At 40.6% G+C, this 24,469-nt stretch overlaps 1 protein-coding gene across 1 annotated transcript in view; it reads left to right on the top strand.

The window, feature by feature from the left end:
• Positions 1 to 24,233, top strand: part of LOC141338843 (protein NLRC3-like) — a 31,433-nt gene extending 7,200 nt beyond the window's left edge. Inside the window, exons 6-9 of the mRNA XM_073844459.1 lie at positions 14,124 to 14,294; positions 22,714 to 22,887; positions 23,884 to 23,998; positions 24,135 to 24,233. Of these exons, the coding sequence (XP_073700560.1) occupies positions 14,124 to 14,294; positions 22,714 to 22,887; positions 23,884 to 23,998; positions 24,135 to 24,233 (559 nt within the window). The remainder of the gene's footprint in view (positions 1 to 14,123; positions 14,295 to 22,713; positions 22,888 to 23,883; positions 23,999 to 24,134) is intronic.
• Positions 24,234 to 24,469: the final 236 nt, after the last annotated feature.

Here is a 24,469-nt window from a genome sequence, read left to right as displayed (position 1 = left end):
CTGGATAAAACTTCAAAAGGCAAAGACGTCATTGAGTACGTTTACATGGACAACAATATTCCGATTTTAATGCGATTAAGACAATACTCTGATTAAGAAGCAACCATGTAAACTGAGATTTTTGATTAATTTAATCCGACTAAAGTCATAATCGAAGTAAACACAAATCGAATTAAGACAGGTGGAGTATTCCTATTTTAGTCGCATTATGGAAGACATGTACACACCTTAATCACACTATTACCCTTGTGTAGGACTTTTCGCCACATTTTGCGACAGGATACACACTAATGCTGCGTTCCAGGCAGGTTTTTGAGCTCGTAAATCACGTCTTCAAACCACGACTCAGGACTTTAGCATTCCAGGCAAGTCACGCCAAGCATTTATTATTTTTATATTATTAATAATTTGACTGCAACGTTATATTGTCCTAAACTCTATTTTCCCACCGTGTGCCACTTGCATAAACACCGCACCCCTACAGGCTTTATTGTTGTTTCGCGGGCTATGTCACGTCAGAACTCGGAACTGGGAGTGCGTCGATCTAGTACGAGTTCACGGGTGGGAATTCACGGGTTTGACTGCCTTTCCAGTGCACTTTCACAGGTAGAAGTTGTGGAAAACCACGGGTAACGTGTTGCCTGGAACGCTGCATAACGTTCTCAGTTGATCGCACATGCATATGCTTTGGTTTCATTTTTATTTATTTATTTATTTTGCTACAACATGGGATTAATCAATGCTCATTGCTGATAAATAGTTTGTCTGTTATCATAATTTATAGTTTTATGAAAACGTATTTAACATTCTACCCGTTCTTTTTCATTAGTATTATTTGTGATTTTAATTTTGTGAAAGGGATTTCCGCTATTGGAATGTCTTAGTATGCTTTTCACTTTTACTTTCGAATTCATGATCTTGGTTTTGCTTACATATATAGGCTACACCTATCAATTTTAAGATTAAAACAAATTCTTAAAAGATGGATTTGTTATTTAAACAGCATAACAACAATAAAATAAAACTAGCTTATGTAGCATTTATTAACAAAAACTAATAAGACGAGGAATGGACTCCATCGCATGCTGTGTTGTATGCCGACTAAACAATTTATTACAGGGCGCGCAAACACTGTGCAATCAAATTAATTAATAAAAAATATAAATGAAAGCCTCCAAAGCGTAGGCTAATGTGAGGTAAACGGCAAAGATAACAGGGTTTTCAAAATGAAAACAAACAAAAAAAAGTAAAACTAAACTGGCTTTCGGTGACTGTGCATGCGTGTGTGTGTGTGCGTGTGTGTGTGTGTGTGTGTGTGTGTGTGTGTGTGTGTGCGTGTGTGTGTGTGTGTGTGTGTGTGTGTGTGTGTGTGTGTGTGTGTGTGTGTGTGTGTGTGTGTGTTTTTTTTTTTTTTTCTTTTTTTTTTTTTCTAAAAACTGACTGGCTCTGAAATGCTGGCTGTATGGAGCAGACGCTTTGGAGCATCACAGCATGCACTCGCACAAATGCGACCACGGCAAATTTTAACTCACACATTCTAAAATATTTGTTGCATATGTCCAGTGCCACTTCAAGCTTTTTGTAAAATTAAAACCGAAACATCCAAAAGTCTATAAGGAAGATGAACTGATAGTGTCGCGTGTGGACCTAATGATGTGTGTCATTAATCGATCTATGTACTATAACATGTAAAACGGGAACATGAAAGGAATATTCTAAAAGCAACTCATGTAAACAGCTTAATCATATTATTGTCTTATTCAGAATAAGGTCATTAATTAGATTACTGGTGTCCATGTAAACGTAGTCATTGAATATATATGCACGCTGCACGTTTCAAAGTCAAAACGCGGCAAGGATGTCTTTATATGAATGTATCTGAAGTTAACGACTGTCCTCAGAATGCTTAATGTTCAATACTGCTTTGTGTACAGCCGTAACTAGGAAAACGGTAATATTTCAGCGCTCCTAAAGCGCCACCTTGTGACAGAATGAATTTGCGAATTTTCAGCTGTTTAGTCAGATTATTACAAATATTGACCCATGTTTTTATGCAGCAAACACATTAGTGTTGTAAATGTGAAAGAAGGTATGGGCTTTCTAAAAACCTAAACAATTAAGATGGTAATATTTATGTTTTAAATAAATATTATAAATTATATACTTGATTTATACCTTTTGAAGTTATAAAGGCTGAAATGCCATTGTATAAGATGTTTTGTTTTTGTGAAAATCTGAATTATAAATCATGTCATTTTATGGCTTAATATGTTACTGTATATTGTCCAACCACACTTATACTGTGTTCATTTTATTTGTGCAGCTCTTAAAAAGGGTCATAAATTGCCTTAAAATGATATTTAAAAATTCTGCAGATACACTGTAAATAGTGAAAAAAAGTCCTTGAGATTTGTGAATTGAAAATATTTTTTAATTGACAATTAAACTTCTATCTGATTTTCTATGCTTAAAAAAATGTCTTTTTTCATTTGGGCTAGTTAAATTTTGTTAATAATTTTATAGTTTATTTTTGATTACATTTTAGTAATTTTAGGCTGAAATGTATTTGTGAAAAACCTTCACTTTTTTTCACAAATTTTAGTTTAGCATCATATTTTTTACAGTCATTTTATACCAGTCATTAATGTGTTACCACAGCCCTACTCCACTCATACAGTATTACTTTTAATTGTGCAGGTCTTAAAAAGCCTTTAAATTATTATTTTTTAAATACTGCAGATACTCTGTAAATTATATTAATTAAATATTTTAAATTATATAATTAGTATACTGTATGTTGGCTATTCATATTAGGCAATGTTATATGCAATCCATACAGTTGTTTTTTATTAGCACAATAACATCTGATTTAAAATGAACTCATGTATGTGAACATGTAATTTACCACAGTGCTGAAGAATCTTGAAAATGCACTTTGAAAGTGCTTGAAAAGTGCTTGAATTTTACTTTGGAAAAGGTGTAAGAACCCTGCGAGCAGGAGTGGAGCAGTCTAATTTCCTTTGGAGTGGAGAGCGCCTTTCTGAAGATTACACTCGCTTAATACACTTAGCAATGTTTCGGTAATTTATCAAAATATAAAAAAAAAATATTTTCTGCATGGTTAAATTGATATAAAATAGCATTTTTGTGATAAAATAAATATAAATCGTGTAGGCCTCGAAGTCACATTTTATTATTACATTCAGAAGTAGGCCTAATGCAGAAGCTAAATGCTTACAAAAACTTTAAGCATGGGTAGGCTATTGTTGTTCCCCTCACACCACAACACATCCTTTCAATTTAACAGTATTCAGAAAAGAATAAGAATGAAAAATATAAGCTAGGCTAAATAAACTACAAGCCAAAACCAATTCATGTAGGCTAAAGCGAAACTGAAACTATAATGTTGGGTCTCTCATTCAACACAAATCCAAATGTTTCCGTGTTTTAAGATGTATTTGAATGCTAACAAAATATCTATTATATGAACCTGGCAACCTCACTCATATTTTATTATGATAATAAAAAGTCTTCATTGTCAAGTTAGCATTGCTTAACTGTGTGATCACAGACACTTATCCTTTCTAATTTAATTAAGTTCTAATTTAAAATAATCTTGTCGGTTAACGGTTAATAATCGGTTTACAAGCATCGAAAAATAACCGAAATGAACATCCCTACTGTGGAATAAGCAATAGTTTGTCTAGTCTTACTAAAAGTAGCCTAAATTCTAAAATCCTGTAAATCTAATTTAGGCTAAAAAAAAAACTATGTCAAGTAAGTTGCAAACACTAAGACTTTAAAACACTATGAATGATTTTAAACCTCGGCAGATATTCTGATTTCTGGTTTGCTGTTACCATAGACCTTCAAACACAAAATGAATTGCTTACAAACATTACTTTTTATTTACAAGTAACATACACAAGAGCATCTTTTAAACAAAATATTTCCTTGCCTGTTTGTTTTCTATTTTTAATAGAAATAAATATTATAAAACAAATTAAATAATAAAAAAATACTATTAAACTAAACGTTTACTATTAAACTTCAAAATGTTAGGAGCATCAAAAAAAAAAAAAAAAAACAGATCTTGATTCTTCATGGTTGATTCTGATTCAGGGCTCTAGACTAACTTTTTGCACTGGTTGCACTGGTGCGCCCAACTTTTTTTCTATAGGTGCACCAGCACAAAAGTTAGGTGCACCCAAATTTTCAACCGCATCACATTTAATACCGCAGTGTGAGGTTGCGTCCCAAATGAGTGGGTCGCTGTGGGTTCCCAGCCCCCTCCTCAACACAAAAGATGATGGACAACTCGAAGATGAAGGTGTAAGTGGTGGTTTATTTACAGTGCTACGAAAGAATAACCAAAATCCAAAACAAACAAAACAAATATATAAATGCACTAACCAACACAGAAAACTCTGAACCAATTAGATTACAGAAGATTTGCTCACGGCACCGCAGTTGCCCAATCGCTAGCCAGGTAAAAAATTGAACCAGGTTGTAAGTTTGGGCTCCTTTTATGCTAGAAGCCCCGCCTTCTTTGGTCAAACCCCAATTAACATCTTACAGGTAAGTATCCACATATTTACCAATTCACACCTACACATTTAACACCAATCCAAACATTTAGACATTAATAAAAATCAAAATAAATGCATAAATATAAGTAACACATAAATAAATACATTATATAAACAAAATACATAAATAAATGACAGTATAACAAAACACACACCCCTCTTTCAACACAGACAATGGACAAGTCGGCTTCCGGTTGCTCGAGCGCTTCCCAACTCATTCTTGACACTACTTATCCAGGCCACAGGGAGGCGCTCGAGTTGGCCGGCCGATGGGGACAACCCGAAGGACAGACAAACAAGACAGACGCAGACAACAACATACCATGGTAAGTATCTTACAAACACGATGCTAAAACAACACAAAAACACAGACAAATAAATGTGTTTATGATCTGGAAGTGAACATCGGGCAGGTTATTGACGGGGACGGAGAAATGACGTGGATGTATATGCGTGTGTGAAAACCAGCGTGCCAATGGCGGCCGTGTGCACCCGTGCCGCTACCGGCATGAACGGAGAATACAGGTAAGCCATAATAAGTGTATGTGTGAGCACTGTATTATCAACCAGGGACAAGTCACTTCATCACACCACCTTCCCCCTCTCAAAGCCGACTGCCGTTCGGGTACCTCGAAAGATAGTCGGCCGTCCTGTTCTGGGCTCCCGGCCGGTGGACGACCTTGAACTTGTATGGTTGCAGAGACAGATACCACCTGGTCACCCTAGCATTGTTGTCCTTCATCGTATGAATCCAGGTCAGCGCTCGGTGATCCGTCTCTAGTGTGAACTCCCTGCCCAGTAGGTAGTACCGTAGACTCTCTAACGCCCACTTGATTGCCAGACCCTCTTTCTCCACGGTTGAATACCGGGTTTCCCTAGGAAGTAGCTTCCTGCTGAGGTAAGCCACGGGCTGTACTTCCCCCGCAATTTCTTGTGCGAGCACGGCCCCTATCCCAACTGCAGAGGCGTCCACCTGGACAATAAATGGCTTGGTAAAGTCTGGGCTCTTCAACACAGGTTCAGCACACAGCTGTTCTTTCAAAGTTGTAAAAGCTAGTTCACATTCTTCTGTCCAATGTATAGGGTTTTTCGCCTGTTTGCTTAATAGGTTGGTTAAGGGAACAGCAGTCGTAGAGAAGTCTGGAATGAACTTACGGTACCACCCCACCAGTCCAAGGAATGACCGTACCTCCTTCCGAGTTTTAGGTCTTGGGCTGTGCCGTACTGCTTCCACCTTATCCACTTGTGGACGTAGTTCCCCACCTCCTAGGCGATATCCCAGATAGTTGGTCTGTGTCTTGGCCCAGTCACACTTACTCACATTGAGGGATAAACCCGCTGCTTGGATCTTTGTCAGCGTTTCTTCCAGATGTCGAAGATGGTCTTCCCAGGTCTTGCTGTAGATGACCACATCATCAAGATAAGCAGCCGACCAGGCCTCACATCCTCTCAGCACTTGGTCCATCAACCGCTGGAATGTGGCAGGTGCCCCATGAAGTCCAAATGGGAGTACTTTGAAGTGGAATAGCCCCATTGGCGTTCTGAAGGCCGTGTATGGCTTTGACTCCTCTTCCAAGGGCACTTGCCAGTAGCCCTTACATAAGTCCAAGGTCGTTAGATATTTGGCCTGTCCAATCCTCTCAAGTAAGTCGTCTAATCTTGGCATTGGATAAGCATCGAAACGAGACTGTGCGTTCAACCGCCGGAAGTCGATGCAGATCCGCAGGGTCTTATCTTTTTTTGGGACAATGACGACTGGGCTACTCCACTCACTTGTAGAGGGTTCGATAACTCCCAGCTCCATCATTGTCTCGATCTCGGTCCTGAGTGGCTTCACCAAACTCTCTGGTATTCTATATGGTCGCTGTCTGGAAGGAGTTGGATCGAGGAGTTGGATCCGATGCTGTACCAGGTTTGTTCTACCCGGTCTCTGCACAAATAACCCATTATGCTGGTGCATTAGGTGACGCAGCTCAGCTTGCTTGGCCTCCTCCAAGTGGTTCAGCTCGACTCCTGCGGGCTGTACTGGCTCGACACTTCTCTGCTCCAGTAACTCCTCCTCCTGTTCATCCTCCACTTTTTTGATCAGCAACGCTGTCTCTTTCTTAGTTGGTGGTTCCTTCCACTCCTTCAATAGATTAATGTGATACACCTGCTTGTTCTTGCCTTTGTCTAGGTGCTCGATCTCATAAGTCACCGGTCCCATTCGTCGAAGCACAGTGTAAGGGCCTTGCCACTTGACTAACAGTTGGTTCGAGGAGGTGGGAAGCAGTAACAACACTTTTGTTCCTGGCTGTAGTTCTCGCCTTCGGGCATGTTGGTCGTACCACAACTTCTGTGATCGCTGCGCCTTCTGGAGGTTCTCTTGGGCCTTCTCCAAGTAGGTTTCCAAGCGGTCTCTCATCTCCAGGACGTACTGGACGATACCTTTCGCTGCCTTTGTTGTCTCACCCGCCGAAGAGGTCTCCCAGTTCTCTCGCAGGAGATCCAGTGGTCCATGAACCCGCCATCCATACAGGAGCTCAAATGGGGAGAACCCTGTTGAGGCTTGAGGCACCTCCCTGTAGGCAAACATCAGAAATGGTAGCCACCTATCCCAATCCTTACCAGTCTCTGACACAAACTTGCGGAGCATGTTCTTAAGGGTTTGATTAAAACGTTCTACCAAGCCATCTGTTTGTGGATGATAAGGTGTGGTTTTGATTGCCATGATGCCCAGTTGTCGTTGCATCATCTTCATCAACCGTGACGTGAAGTTGGTGCCCTGGTCTGTAAGGATTTCTTGGGGTATTCCCACTCTGGAGAACAGCTGGACTAGGGCATTGATTACCTTAGCGGTGGTGATGGTTCGTAAAGGAAACACTTCGGGGTACCTGGTAGCATAGTCACTGATGACCAGAATGTACTGATGTCCCGCTGCACTCCTCTCTAATGGTCCCACGATATCCATCGCAATACGCTGAAACGGCACAGAGATAATAGGTAAGGGAAATAATGGAGCCTTACCCTGGTGACGTACAGTGCTTGTTTTCTGACATGTGGGGCATGTGGTGCAGTGTGTCTGAACATCAGTGTACATGGTAGGCCATGTGAATCGTGAACTAACTCGTGCATATGTCTTTTGGAATGCCAGGTGCCCTGCCCAAGGTATGTTATGTGCTGTGTGGAGAACAACAGGGCGACAACATGTAGGGACAACCAAACGAGTAACCTCATCAGTTTGCAGGTACAAAACATTGTTAAGTAATACATATTTTTCCCCACATAAGTTCACTTTGTTTTCTCCCACCTTTGCAAATAACCCAGCCAAAGTTTTATCAGCTCTTTGTAGCTGACCAATGTCCTCTGGAATGTTCCAGTTATGAGTTTCCAGCCCCTCAGTTTGTGCTACAGGGGCTGGTGTACCAAGACCTTTTGCCAGCCGCTTTTGACGGCGTGTTTTTCTAGGGCCTTTGGTTCCACCTTGCAGCAGACTACAGTCTAAGTCTGGCAATGGCTGCAAACCAGCTTTTGTTTGGGCCCGTGTCAACACTGGACATGACAACGTCACAGATGCAGGCAAGGTTACATCATCGCATTTCAACAATTCAGTTAATACTGGCAAGTCCCTCCCCAATACCATATCCGCAGGCAAGTCATCCACAACAGCAACATTCATAAGGTACAACTGGTCATGAATTTTAACATTCACCTCAACCTGGGGATACTGCTTCACATCCCCGTGAACACATTGCACATTTACCATAGTTGAAAATGGAACATGAGTGACATTGCTTCGCTTGATTAACGATATTGAGCTACCAGTATCTAGCATGGCATTAACATTTAGTCCATTCACGGAGGCTTGGACGAACTGTACCTCTTGAGCATTACCACCTCCAATGTCCCCCTCTCGTGGCACATAACAGTAACCAGTTAGTTTTGCTTTTCGAATGGGACACACAAGAGCTTTGTGCCCCGGCTGCTGACAGTGATAACATATCAACCCCTTTCCACTATCAATGTTCTGTGTTCCAACAGGTTTACCATCCCTAGGGAATTCCGGGTGGTAACCCGCAGTGTGTTTAACAGTACCTTTGGGTGGTTGAGATCGCTGACTACCCCGATGTGCATTGAGGTACCTCTGTGCCAGCGTCGCCGCCTCCAGTCCTGTAGTGGGCTCCTGTTCCTTCACCCACATACGTACTTCCGGGGATAAAACCCGGAGCAACTGCTCCAAGATGACTATCTCGCCGATCTCCTCCTTCGTGTGAAGATCCGGCCTCACCCAACGACGATACAAGTTTGTCAGTCGATGATATGTCTCACTTGGCAACTCTCCTGCTGGGGTAGACATGGCCCGGAACCGTTGGCGATAAGTTTCTGCGGAGATGTTGAACTTGAGCAGCAACGCCTCCTTCAGATCAGTATAAACCTCCGCCCGGTCCTCGTCCATGGCTAGGTAAGCTTCCAGCGCCGGTCCAGTCAATAGTGGCACCACACGGAAGCTCCACTCCTCCTCTGGCCACCCCCAGGTTCTGGCGAGCCGCTCGAATCGGCGCAGGAAGTTCTCAATGTCTTCCCCCTGCTGGAAGACTGGTAACTTCGGCTCCGTTCTTATCATTGGCTGGTTGTAACTCTGGTCAGTAGGCAGTCCCCTAAGTCTCTGGGCAGGTTGACGTCGATGCGGCGTTGGGGTTGGCAGCCCCAATCGTGGACTTTCATCTCCACTCGACCCCTCAGCAGGTCGGACAGCTTGTAGAACTGCTTCCTTGACGCTCTGTAGCTCCATCAAGTAACGCTGTTCTCGCTGTGCTTGTGCATCCAGAAAGTCTCGCATCAACGTATACATTCCTCCTTTCGTAGATGATGTTGTCGCTTCCGGTGGCGATACCGGCTTCCCGACTTGAGGTGATAACTGCTTGGGCCGAACAGAAGGACGATCCTCCTTTGCCTCCTCCTCTACAGACCCGGCAGACGCCCAAGCTGCATCCTCCTCATCATCAGCTATAGTTGGTCTCGGAAGTCCTATGGCTTTAGGCTTCCGGCCTCTCGTAGCTTTGCGAGTTGCCATCGATCCCACTTCTGACACCAAATGTGAGGTTGCGTCCCAAATGAGTGGGTCGCTGTGGGTTCCCAGCCCCCTCCTCAACACAAAAGATGATGGACAACTCGAAGATGAAGGTGTAAGTGGTGGTTTATTTACAGTGCTACGAAAGAATAACCAAAATCCAAAACAAACAAAACAAATATATAAATGCACTAACCAACACAGAAAACTCTGAACCAATTAGATTACAGAAGATTTGCTCACGGCACCGCAGTTGCCCAATCGCTAGCCAGGTAAAAAATTGAACCAGGTTGTAAGTTTGGGCTCCTTTTATGCTAGAAGCCCCGCCTTCTTTGGTCAAACCCCAATTAACATCTTACAGGTAAGTATCCACATATTTACCAATTCACACCTACACATTTAACACCAATCCAAACATTTAGACATTAATAAAAATCAAAATAAATGCATAAATATAAGTAACACATAAATAAATACATTATATAAACAAAATACATAAATAAATGACAGTATAACAAAACACACACCCCTCTTTCAACACAGACAATGGACAAGTCGGCTTCCGGTTGCTCGAGCGCTTCCCAACTCATTCTTGACACTACTTATCCAGGCCACAGGGAGGCGCTCGAGTTGGCCGGCCGATGGGGACAACCCGAAGGACAGACAAACAAGACAGACGCAGACAACAACATACCATGGTAAGTATCTTACAAACACGATGCTAAAACAACACAAAAACACAGACAAATAAATGTGTTTATGATCTGGAAGTGAACATCGGGCAGGTTATTGACGGGGACGGAGAAATGACGTGGATGTATATGCGTGTGTGAAAACCAGCGTGCCAATGGCGGCCGTGTGCACCCGTGCCGCTACCGGCATGAACGGAGAATACAGGTAAGCCATAATAAGTGTATGTGTGAGCACTGTATTATCAACCAGGGACAAGTCACTTCATCACACGCAGTTTTACAAGTTAACTTTTTTGATTTATTTATTTATTTGTTGTTGTTTTTTAAATCGCTGTCCATATAGGCAATATTGACTTGTAAATGATTAACTAACAATCTGGTCAATATAAAGTTGTTGTTTTTTTTATTCACAATTCTACAAGAAAGGCAACTTACTGAAAAAGTGTTGGTGCTTAAATGCTTTACTGAGCTGAAATCAAAAAGAAAGTTTGGATACTATAGTGTACTAAATTTTGCAAAATAGCAACATTTAGTACACTATAGATGTTCCTAAACTTATCCTAAGAAGTACTCAATAATTTTTAGTATATTAAGTGTAAAATTAGTGTTTGAAAACAGAGTAAGTATTATTTAAGTGCATTATAGAAGTGCACATTTTTTTCCATTTGGCGTAGTTGGTGTTACACTGTGTTTGGTTATGTGCTGATTACATTATTTGCTGCAGCACCTTCCCTGTCATTTTGCATTTTTATAGAAATAAAAAATAATTTACTGCAGTTGGAAAATGTAAGCTACAATTCTAAACTGAACGCATCTGACAACAGAGTTACCAAGTCTATATGACATAACTAGCCCAATGGCCAGCCAAGAACAACCCAAAATAGCGTACTGACCATATCCCAAATATAAAAAATTTCCATATCTAAAATACACATTTGACAGTTGTGCACATTGATCATAAACACCGCTCAAAGGCTTCCTACCCGTAGCCTTTACAAAACCTAACATCCAGCTCCGTTTTATAGGTATAACGCAACAATTTTAAATACAGGCATTTTATTGAAATTTAATTTCTGCAATATTTTAAACCTTTAAACCACTGGGGGAAATGAACCCAGGGCAACAGTTTAAAAGTAGACCAATTCCGTGGGGGAAAAACGCGAATTTGGCAACCCTGCATCCAACGCGAGCTGCTGGAGTTAATGCCATTGCACACATGAGTATTAAATTTCCGCACGTTAAAAAATAAATACGAACTCAGGTTATGTTAATCGAGTTTACACACTGCCTCTGAAACTTTCGTCCGTCATAAAAAAAAAAATTCAGATCAGGTTCGATTTTCTGCATTTTGCATCCATAATAAGCATTTTCATATGAAAGGATGGCGAATATGAGAAAACTGAAAAAAACGCATAAAACAATCGGACTCAGTGTGCAATGACCTTTAGATTTGACTGATCATGGGTCGAAAGTAAGGAGAGATGACTAAAAAAAAACATGCTAGAGGATTTGCTGCTCAATCTTGTGTTCACTGACAAATTATAAGATGATGTGCTGGTCCCTTTACACAGAGTGCGCGTTATTATCGCAAAATCGAAAGTAATAGTAAACCGCGCGACCACTCATTTAAAAGCTATTTCAATACCATGCATATAGAAAGTGCGAAAATTATATACAATATTAGAATGTTTGCGGGTGCGGGCGGTAAGAAAAAAATATCGTTCTTTTCATCTTCTCTCATAATCCGCGGCTACATCCACTGTTTACCTGATGGGCTACAGTACTCACCTCTCTCTGTCTGACTGCATCACATGCATTTTCAAACGTACACACACGTACAGGAATATCTGGACCACGGCCAATCAGAGGGGGGGCGGGATCCGTCCATCATCTCTGATTGGTTTAGACCACGATATGGGCCTAATGTCTGTCTGTTGTTAAGAGTCACGGAGTTTCGTTTTTTCCCCCCTCGAACTGCTGGTCGCACCGGTGCAACCTTTGATTTTTTTTTAGTCGCACCATTGAGAAATTAGGTCGCACGTGCGACCAAATTGGTCACACTCTAGAGCCCTGTGATTGCAGATGTTTTACAAGAAAATGGGCTGATTCTGAAAGCCTTTTTTTATATATTTATTTTACGCCCTAAGCAAGGGACAAGAATGAATAGTAATATGAGTACATAAACAAAATGTTTATTTTCTCTATTATGTACAGCCATTTAAATTAGAGACAACCACTGCATTTTTAAAGAATCTACAGTTAAATAGCAAAAAAATAAAGGACACAGTTCTTTCTTATTAGTGTAGACAATAAATGCAACCATAATCAAAGTAGGCTACTCTTTCAATATTCAAAGTGCAAATAGAGACCAAATTTTTTAAGCATTATAAAGAGTTATAAACAACTACACCACTTATTATAGCCCACTTACTAATGACAGCATAGATATTTTATGTAGCCATGAGCCATGAGCAAGCGCTGGCGACCGGATGTGGGCGTGTCCAGCGACTCGAGAAAGTTCAGAATCTCTCAACTTTATGCAAATGAAGAACCACTTTTGGGAGCGACAGCCAATAGGAAAGAAGAAAATAGTGCTCATGTGATCCAGACGGAACAGCGTTTTCATTTTTGCCGTAGATAAACGCATGTAATGGAAAAAGTACTCTCTCCTTCTCATTCATATTTGTTTGTATGCATGGATTCAGTGTATATTTATATTATATTCAGTCTTTTGCCTGAAGTGTTTGCATTTGGCGGCAAGAAACCTAATTTGCCATCAACAATGACGTTAAGCAACCAGTAATGACAACGGCCACTAGCGACCTCATCGCCAGCCTCTGGCAAAATTCAGCGACAGAGTTCGCTGCTATTGTGAACGGGGCTTAAACGTTGTGCGGTATTAAAATTGTATTTGAATGCGTGTTTTACTTTTGGTTTCGTTTTAACGACCGCACGAAACTCTCAGCAGCGCTGTCCGTCCATTCTACAATACAGGAGATTACTTTAACAAAATCATTTGAAATTGGGAGGACACAAACAGGATTTTGAAAAGAGTGTCCCCAGTGGAGCTGCCGCTGAGTTATCATTTGATGTGAATGTATGCCGCGTTGTACAGTAGCCTATATTGAGACTGAGGCGCCAGAATAAGCAGAATGTGTGCGCTGTAAGACAAAATAATATAGTATATTTCTTCAAAAGCCGATTGTGGAGAACTGTCCACAATAAAAAATCGTCATATCACACACCCCTAATTGCAATGCAGTTTGGGCAGATCCGGAACAGGGGTTAGTTTTTAAAAGATACAGGGAGGAGGAAGGGATTGAGCGATTGGGTGTTTTCTGTAAGTAATGTATTTGTTTGCATAATTTATCTTTTTTTTTTTTCTTTTTTTTTTTGTAGATAGGTATTATGTAAATATGTATATCAGGGAAAACTGAATGTTTAGTGATTAGTGGAGAAGGGGTAGGTTTTAATAAGCTTATGCTTCATCCTACTCCTTTTAAAAAAAAAATTAACGCATTATTTTTTTGTAATTAATTAATCTAAATTAACGCGTTAAAGTCCCGGCCCTAGTTTTTACATGTTTTAAAGCCAGTGTTGAGCACATAATCGGAATGATTAAGTGTTTAATCAGAATTCACTTAGTAATGCTTTTCCTTGAAACCATGGAACTAACACTTTTAAATGTATATTTCATTGTAATTAAAGCTGTAGATTAACTGTTATTATTTATTATTTGTATTTAGCAAATGTATTTAATCTAATGATTCTGTAATCTTATTTCCGTCATAGGTTAAATGATTGTGGCTTAACAGACAAAAGCTGTTCAGCTCTGGCTACAGTTCTTGGATCAGATACCAGTCTGAAAGAGCTGAACATGAGCAATAATAATCTGCAGGATTCAGGAGTGAAGCTGCTCTGCACTGGACTGGAAAATATGAATTGTCATTTGGAGATACTGAGGTAAGTTGTGTGACAATAGACCAAAATTGAGCTCAACAAAAACATAAGGTGAAAACCAGATTTAGATAATGAACAAGTCTGTATGTTGTACATAGAGATACTTTTTATATATACACCTGCCATGGTGCTCTTTTTCTAATTTGGTTTGTCATGTGTGTGTGTGTGTGTGTGTGCATCGAGGCTTAACTCCTCCATCCGTAATACAGAGGAGAATTGTAAATGCACAACCATGTAGAGACAGAAATTACATACTTTTGTGTAAATAAGATAAATAACATAGGGCTATTTGATGTGATCAAGGAGAGAGACACTGCAGGCCAAATTTTTTTTTTTTTCGTGCACCTGTCAAGTTTGAGATTTGGGGATTTTTGTGTTTTCTCAGGCTAGTGGAAAGAAACCATCCAAAAAACACTTAAGTCTTTATTTTGAAGCACTTTATTTGTGTCAATAGATTTCAATTACAATACATATTTTTAAAGGCTTTTTTTTTGTCTAAATTAGTTTTTCTTCTACACTGAGCCATAAATCTCCACTTCAGGAACACTTACACACACTAGATTTTACAGTTTTATTCCTGTCTATATCCTGAAGGTTTTTACAGTGGGATTTGTTCATATAATTTGCTGGATTTTATACCATTTATTTCCCAAATAAAAACATTTTTTTTTTTAATGTGACTCTAATATGTCACTGACTTTATCCAGTGCTTAGATTTTTGTACTAGAAATGTATTCAAATTAGCCCATATTGTATTAAATATTAAAAATTTTAGAAAACTTGCAATACAAAAAAATGTTTGCAATTATCAATGTATTCAATCAACTTGATGAGGTGAAGTGAGGTGATAACTATTAGGTTTTTTTTTTTTACCCTATTCATCTGCAGTGTCTCATTTTAATAAAGGAATAAGGTATAGACCTGTTCTATAGGAAAGGTAACCTTACACACTGTCACGGCCGTTTCATACTGAGTGCGATGTGAAAAAGCGAGGCAACTTTCCAACGAGTGGTGCTTTCAATTTGACCACTTTCTGCTAATGGAATGCATTTGTCCTCAGATATGTCTATCGTATATGGATTTAACATCATCTGCTGCTCAATATACAGCATTAAACTGAGATAAATAAAGTTTGGTTCCACAGCAGAAACACAAACCATCTATAATGATTATATATTATAGTATATATTCAGGATACTATATTTGTTTTCGATAAAACTTACTTTGTTTTAAAAGCATACATATCAAGCTTTCTGTAGATACCACTCTTCTGTTTGTGTGGCGAGTATTCACTGAGTTTGAATGATTTAAGTGACACATTTCTAAAAGCAGTTCGCGGAGACAGAGAAAACAGAGAAATCACAGTTTTTTTCTTTATTCTAAAAAAATCACAGCGTTCTTTTGCTCTTGTGAGTGTGCACAAATAAAAGTACACACTTAACCATTTCCAATGATGTATCGCTCTAATTTGTATGACTGAAACCGACAGAGTATTTTTAGTGTCTTTTGCCCTGATCTAAAAAAAAAAGAAGGTTGGTGGCCGTCGACCCCAGAGGGTTAATAATACATCTTAAAATATAATAGAAGCACGATTAGCATCAAGCTAAATTTGAAAATGTTTTTAAGTTTTTTTTTGGCTTAAAAACTCATTTAAACCATCATCATGTTCTTGTGATAACATTTGAGAGGTTCCTTGTGAATGATTGCGTCTGATGTTAATAGCTCCATAGGGATCTATTGTTTTAATTCAAAAGGGTCATTGTGCCAATGTTTGCATTCAGTGTGAAAAGGCCTTTAGTCAGTCGGTCTCAGTTTGTTCTGTTTCTTCATGTCATTCCAGACAGACTGATGATGATGAGATCAGATCTCTGTGTGGAGCACTGGCTGTTGTCAGACTCCTTGTGCCAGAGGCAGACAGTAGTGAAGTATTTTTTATTTACTCAAGTAAATTGAAAAAGAATCTGTAGTAAGCTTTTTCTTTGGAAAAATTTACTTCACTACATTCCAAAGCATAGTTTTACTTTTACACTTTTTATTGCACTATATTTCGTAAATAAAAGTTGTTGTTAGTTTTACCCTTAATACTTAAGAACATTAAAAATGTAGTACTTACTTGTACTCAAGTAAATATTTAAATTACTTTTACTTGAGTAAAAGTAGGAAAGTAATAGATTTCTAAAGTAATTAAGTATTAAATTATATTTAATATGAAAAATAGTGCAGCAAATAGTACAATATTATGCTTTGGAATATTTTGAAGTAAAGTTTTCTAAAGAAATACACTCTAATAAAGTACAGAAACATGAAAAGTACTTATATAGCATTGTACTTTTACTTCACTACAGTCGCCTCTGCTTTGTGCACACAAAAATCTCAATGGATTATTACAATTAAGTGACGTTTCATTAACGAATTTCAGGAGGAGCTCGCGCAGATAACTAACACGGCCAATTCATCATCAGCAATCACTCCCTATCCGATCACTCTCCCTATCCAATTACTACAGTCTCTTTAAATAACCAAGCAGTCCTACCTTCAGCTATCTCTGATGTCAGCATCCCTCCCACCCCCCCTTTTATTTTCTCCACACCTCCAGCTGGGGGGAGCGCTATTGGGTTCGGGCCAAAGGCGGAGCTCGGACCCCTCTCCCTGGGCAGGGGGAGTGCCCCGGGCTCGGGAATGGCCACCGAGCTCGGAACCCTCTCCCGGACAGCATGCCAAACACGCTTAACTTTTACGCTGTTTAATGATGTTTCTTAAAGCAAAGTTCGGGAGGAGCACGTCAGATACTTAGCCTAATTAACACAGCTGGAACTCACTCAAGCCAATCTACATCATGCATAAATACAGCCGACTCACCTCTACCCATTTGACGGATTATCAGCATTCGGTTTGCACCTTTTGCCATGACATCACAGATCTTTCCCAGGATTTACAGGCTTCATCGCGGTCTCTGCTTGACCAGCCACACACGCTCTCACCAAACCCCTTAAAACGTAATCTTGCCCCCACCGGCGTCACTTCCAAACTTCTTCCCCGGCATCCTCTTGTCATCCGGCCGGGCCAACAATTCCTCCGATCGGAAAGTGGATCGTTTTTAATGCCCGAGGCAAACGCTGATCAATTCCGACGCACCGTCCTCGCGGAGGATAAACAAAGTGAATCCGTACGATCTTAGTTATTTGTTTCCCTTCAATCAGCAAACCTCACTCTTAAATCCACTCCAGCAGGGCAGCCAATATTTCCAGCAAACTCGCAAAGCCCCTTACTCCCCTTGTTCGATACCACCATCGCCCCGCATTAGACCCGGCTCGTGCACTGGGCCTCACCGGCAGGCCTTCAACGAGACTGGGCCGCGCCCCAGACCTCATCGCACCAGAGCCACTCACTGCCCGCTTTGGCTCAACCATTTAACGTGGCTCTCCCGGCCACAGCATCGAATGCAGCTCTCGTAGCAGACACTATAGCCTGAAGACGTCTCTGCTAGAGACACAGGTCATGTTGCAAATAAATTTTTGAAACAGTTGCAAAGGTAGGTCATTTTTTGCTAAAGGCTTTTAAACGATGTTGTGACATAAAATGATGTCAATGTAATTTTTGTACCTAGGATTGAAGAAACTCCGTAAAACACAACAAATTACTCAGTTTCTGAATTAATATTATTTTTATTTTTAATTTTAAATTACACATTTCACTCATAATCTGACAAAAGATCGATTTTCGAGAAATAAGTGTTTGCCTAAATGACTATAAATAAATATTAAAATAAAAATAAATAAATAAACCGAGCAAGTGCAACTAAGCACTTGTGATGTGCATATTGCAAGCACCTCTCTCCAAGTCTCTAGCGGATGTGCCACTAGGCTAGCTTTTCAACACTTTTTACTTTGCATGGTTAAGAGGAAAATGTCTTTTTAGCATCTTATTTTCAAAGCATGCCTGAAGTTGCTAAAATTTTTACATTTATAGGATATTTCACTAAATATTAGGGCTGGGTATTGTCACCAATTTGGCGATTCGATTCTTATTTTTATGGTTTCGATTCGTTTTGATATCAATATTTCATTTAAAATGTTAGTTTTGCAGACATGTGATCCATATTTTGATATAAATGTTGGTAACTGAAACTCTCCTACTTAAGTTTATTACTGAAATACACATCTACATTAATAATAGGGTGCACACAGTTGTTATTTTAAACAACTTTTATTTTAAATGAACACTGTAACAAGAAGTCATAAATATGTGCATCCATTGTACACCATGTAAACAAACTGCAAAATGCACATTACTGTAAAAAAAAAAAAAAAAAGACTGTAAATGTGCAACAGTGAAATCTATTAAGAACTTCAAACATGTTTAAGAAATAAAACTTTTTTCTAAATTCAAAACACTCAAAACAGGCCCATCATAAAGCCTTTGTCTGCTTATACAAAACATTCTAACTGTCCATAAAACTAAAAGTTCTTAACTACAGCCTAATCATTTTTCTGCAAAAGAAGCAGCTGATCAACATGTTCTGATCTGATCTAAGGCAGCTCCTTTGCGCTGTGATTAGATCACCAGCGGTTGAGAAAACTCTCTCAGCAGGAACACTAGTGACACCTTCAGGACGAGAGGTGAATATTCATATCCTCTTACGTGAAGCACGTGCATTAAGAATAGATTCGGGGATTTCCCGAATGGATATAGTTGCATTCAACTGAAGATCGACTAAAATCGGAGAATCAATATTTTTTTACCCAGCCCTACTAAATATGTTGCTATGTGCTTTGGAAAAGACGTCGCTAAGGTAATCTGAGAAGTTGCAAAATCTGGTAACAATTTGTCCAATTGGTAACACTACCATACTGCAACATACAATCTACCCGCCCCACCTTCCCACAGCACCGCGGTTTTAAATGTGTTTTTATTCTAAGTTCACAAAGCTTGAACTTAAGAATGCAGCAATTTCTCGTGCAAGATCGTGCTTCCAGTCTTATCCATTCACATATGAATGTAAGTCTATGGAATGAAGTGGCCTCCAGCTCCTGTAGCAAACACTACTGTGATGCTGCCTCTGCTAGCAGTGCAGGCTACACGGGTTCTTCCAGACTCCCACCCCGTGGCCCACAGATCAAGCCAGCGTGAGGCTGCCTCTGCTTGCAACACAGGCCCACAAATCTCAGCCTTTTTCCTGCAACTACTAATAACCCCCTTTTTCTTTTCAGTGGCCTCCAACTCCTGTAGCAGACCGTAGAGCACCAATGAGCTGACGATTGTTTTTACATGTCACCATGCAATTTCATTTTCGTTTGACTAAATCACATTCAGTTGAAATTACCACTTAATCTTTAATATTTGGCCATTTCTTTTCAACAGACATGTTGGAATTGCAAATCCTTGGATGCGGACATCAAAGCTGGCACTCTTCCGAATATATCATTACATTCAGTCATTTCACAAAATAACCTTTCAACATTTCCCCCGGTAGGTGGCATGAATTAAATGAGGGTTTCACATTAGCCAATCGAAGTGGCTACTAGCATAATTCTTGGGTACGAAATGCCCTCTAGTCTATCTGTCAGCTCCGCATAACTCCCTGTTTCCAAGCATTGTCGCCTAAAAAAAAAAAAAAAAAAGATCCTCTTGACGAATTCTCTCACAATAGTAGGACATTGATCGTGCAACCAATTTGTTAAATCATGGGTCTTCACACTGGCAAAAGTCGACATCACCTCAGCTTTTAAAGCTATGCCATCCATCCAGAACCATGGCACTTATTTAGGGTACGTTACCACAAGAAGCCTATGTCATGCACCTAACTTTCAGATGCAAGCAGCACCAAGATTTTCTGACGTTATCAGAAGCGGCTTTTTGGATTTGGCAAACATTTTACATAAAGTAATCCTCAAAGCATGTACCCCTTTTTAGACAACTCAAATTGAGTATCTAACTCCCTGTCAGATGCTGCTAGAGCATCCCGGTGGTGCAAATATGTTTCTCTTTCGACTCTCAACTACCGGCGAAACGTACCTGTCTGAAGCCGCGACTATTAAACTCACGTCAGACCCTGCGAGAGCCTTTCCGCCCGTAAATGTTTTCCTTCAACTACAAAAAAAAAAAAAAAAAAAAAAAAAAAAAAAAACATTTTGGATTTTCCCATCCCTAACCTTTTCCCTCCTACGGTCGGCGAGGCATTCCAGTCTGATACCGTGAGCCTTGGTCTCCTGTCAGACACCCCAGGAACCTCCCGACCACACAACTTTACCATTCTGTCGTAGGTTCGGCGGGGCCCACCCGTTCGATACGCAGGGGCCCCCTGGCCAGACAATCTTACCTCTTCGACACCACAGTTGGTGGGGCCTACCCGTTCGATGCCGTGAGCATTGGTCTCCCGTCGGATGCTGCAGGGGCCCCCCGGCCAGTCATCCTTACTTTTCCACCCTACAGTCGGCAAGGCCTACCCATCCGATCAAGAGCCTTGGTCTCCCATTGGATGCCGCGTGAGCCTAACCGAACTTGCAAATTTTTTCCATTTCGTCTACGCTGTGATTATTAAACTCCTGTCAAACACTACAACAGCCTTCCTGTCAAGCAAATCTTGGCCCCTCAGTTCCGTATACCAGTTCCGTCTACCCATCTGATGCCTTGAGTATTGAACTCTCGTCGATTGCTGCAAAAAAAAAAAAAAAAACTTTCCATCCCTGACCTTTTCCTCACTACGGTCGCCGAGGTATTCCCGTCTGATGCCGTGAGCCTTGGCCTCCCGTCAGACACCCCAGGAGCCCCCGACCCCAACTTACCTTTCCGTCTCACGTCCTGTGGGGCCCACCAGTCCGATGCCGTGAGCATTGGTCTCCGGTCGGATGCGCAGGGGCCCCCGCCCGGTCAACTGCACTTTTCTTCCCTACAGTCGGCAAGGCCTACCCGTCCGATCACGAGCCTTGGTCTCCTATCGGACGCTGCGAGAGCCAAGCCGACCATGCAATTTTTTCCGTTCCGTCCGACGGACGGCGAGACTCAACCGTCCGACTCCACAAGTCTCCGCCTCCCGCCGGACACTATCTGAGCCCCTTCAGGCCAACTTCACATCTTTTCCCCCCACCTGGCGAGGCTTACCCATTCGAGGTTCTGAGTCCTGATCTCCCCTCGTATGCCGGCGAGAGCCCTCCCAGTCGGGTTTTCCTTTCTGCCTCCCCGGCCGGTGAGGCTTACCCGTTCGATGCCGCGAGCCTTGGTCTCCCATCGGACGCCGGCGAGAGTTCTCCCGGTCGGGTTACTTACTTGGCGCCTGCAAGTGAGACTTATCCATGCGATGCCGTTTGCCTTGGTCTCCCATCGTATGTCGCGAGAGTCGCCCGCACCAGGCGTCCCAAAACCTTTTTACCTGCCAAACCGAGAAGACCCACTCGTCTGATGTTCTGAGTCTTGATCTCCCGTTGGAGGCTTCATGGGTCCTCTCGGTCAGCACCAATAGGGGCCGATCGACCAGCAGAGCCCTCATGCCAACATCGTAAGCTGCTCCGGCCAAGGCAACCCGGGTTCTCCTGATCAGGCCCCAACCACGCTGCTCCTCCTTCGGCCGGTAGGGCTCACCCGTTCCAACGCCGTGTGCTCCCGTTGAGTATCGGTTGAGCTCTCCCGACCGGACGCCCTAAATCCCGTAATCCATACAAGCAGCCGGTAGAGCCTTTCGAACTGATACAAAAACCTCTCCCATCAGAGTTCGAAAGGCTCCCCCGGCCAGCTAACCAAACATCTTCTCCCAAACAACGGCCCCCGCCAGATCTCAGCGCTTGGGGGGCTGTCCTACACTCCATTGCTTATTGGGGGGTACTCTAGGTTCGGGCCATTCCCGAGCTCGGAGCCCTTCCCCGGACAGCACGCCAAACATGCTTACATACTCCAGCTAATTATATGTAAGTGGGAACTCGTGAATTATATGCAAAAGCGAACTAGTGAATGGCAACATGAATGTTAACTGTAATGTAAACTGATATTTCCTACTGACACACTACAGCAAAAGATAGAAATAACTGACTTTAAACCATTTTTATCTGGTGGAAATACTAGTGGCATAAGACATTTGCACAGTACTATACAGAACAAAAATGTATTACATTGAACACCTGAAATGTAACTTTTCTTTATTTTCAGTAAAATCAGTCACTTTTGACCATAAAGGCCACAAGTGTACCTCACAAATTAGGAGCATCAGAAGGTTCAATCTTAAAAGTGACTGTAAGCTGGGCATACTAAAGTGAACTGGTATCTAACACTTTAATTTAATGTTCATTTGTCAGATTTGGCTTTACAACTAAGTTTTAGTTCATTTGAATAAGGAATAAAATATAATTATGTTTAAGGATTTACATAGTTTAGGTCATTTCTAGAATAACTGATTAATCATCTGAATGTGACATTTTCATTCTGGTTCTAGCCTTTCAAACTGCAGTATCACTGAAGATGGTTATAAAGCTCTGGCTTCAGCTCTGAGATCAAACCCTTCACACCTGATAGAGCTGGATCTCACAGGAAATGATCCTGGACAATCAGGAGTGAAGGAGCTCAATCATTTACTACAGGATCCAAACTGTCAACTCAAGACACTGCGGTGAGACCTGATCAAATAATGTTACAGAAATAAATGGGTAATTTATGTTTTTAGCTATATAATAATCTGGACAATGTGTTTCATCAGAATGATCGTATCAGATGCTGTGGGTTTTGTTGAACTGATGATCAAAGTCTGCTTTATTGCCAGTTCTGCCACATGTACAGCACATACATACAGAGAATTAAAAATGTGTTACTCGCAGAACCTTGGTGCAAAAACATTCAGTTACACAAGCCAGTTTACAGTTTTTCTCAATTGCTAAAACACAATTTCTGAAACCTTGCTCCATTTTCTGAAACCATTAAACACAAAACCTCATCTTCAAGCACCATTTACAAAACCTCTTACTCCTCTTGCAAAATGGAACTTTTTGCCTCAAAACAGTTTTACCTGTGTTCAAAATCAAGCACTGCTCTCAAATAATAAACAACCTGAACTGGCTTATATTGGTTGTGTCACATCATTTGAAAAAGTTAACATCAATTTTGAGTGGTTGTGTTTAACCAATGACATTAGTTCTCTATTTGTATTTGATTGTTGTCACTTGTGTTTACCAGTATGGATGATATGTGTATTAGAGTTCATAATGTGTTTTGAGAATGAGAATGTGTTTAGAGTTTTGCTGAAAAGTCTAAGTGTGATCTGAAAATTGTGTTTTAACATGTGAAATGGTTTAATGTATTGACAACAGACTGTGCAATTAGCTAAATGAGGTCAGGCAACTGAGAACTTTGTTCAGCCAATGGGTTTTATTGTTTTAGCAATTGAGAAAAACTGTAATTGCACACTCTGTATATGTAAACTGAACAGACTTCATTTTCAAATATTTATGTATTTGTGTATTTAAATGTTTAAAGAAAAGTTTTGCAGTTACTAGATCTCGTTTTAGAATTTTTTATTTATTTATTTATTTGTATTGAATGTATTTGTAATGCAATGGACCTTTAAATCAGAACTAAATTAATATTGCTTGCTTCATTTTCTCTTCCACAGGTTTTTGGGTCCTGCTGCAAATGAAGGCTGTCAGTATGTGACTAGAATTATGGGTAAAAACCCGTTACTCCTGAGAGAGCTGGATCTGAGAGAACATAAACTAGGAGACACAAGAGTGAATCAGATCTCTGCTCTACTGGAGGATAAACACTGTCAACTCAGCACACTGATGTGAGTATTGCTGCTTTAGTTCAAATCTTACATTACTTTTAATAGTACTGTTATTGTAGTTGATCATATTTCCTCATTAGTTTGAGTCAGAGCAGTTTTTCTCAGAATCACAAAGAGCCACTAATGTGAAGATACTACTATTTCTTGCTGGATCGGGTGTAATGGTCAGACAGGGCTGATCTAAATCCTGTATTGTGTGAACTGTTCTGTCTTACTGCTAAGCCACACAAGAGGCATACAAACAAAATGTTCCAAGTTTTTTGAAGCTATTCGAGCTTAATGTGAGACACAGATGAATATTTAAGGCCTTACAATAAAGTTAATGTAAACTCTTTTCTCTGTTGCGTCTGTCAGTCATTCTCTGTTCAATTCAAACTCTGATCACGTTCAGTTACAACAGTCAGCTTGATAAAAT

The sequence above is a fragment of the Garra rufa genome, chromosome 7 (genome assembly GCF_049309525.1).
Source record: "Garra rufa chromosome 7, GarRuf1.0, whole genome shotgun sequence".
NCBI classification, from domain to species: domain Eukaryota; kingdom Metazoa; phylum Chordata; class Actinopteri; order Cypriniformes; family Cyprinidae; genus Garra; species Garra rufa.
Note: the sequence above shows the minus strand (reverse complement) of the source record. Positions and strands in the feature narration are given on the sequence as shown.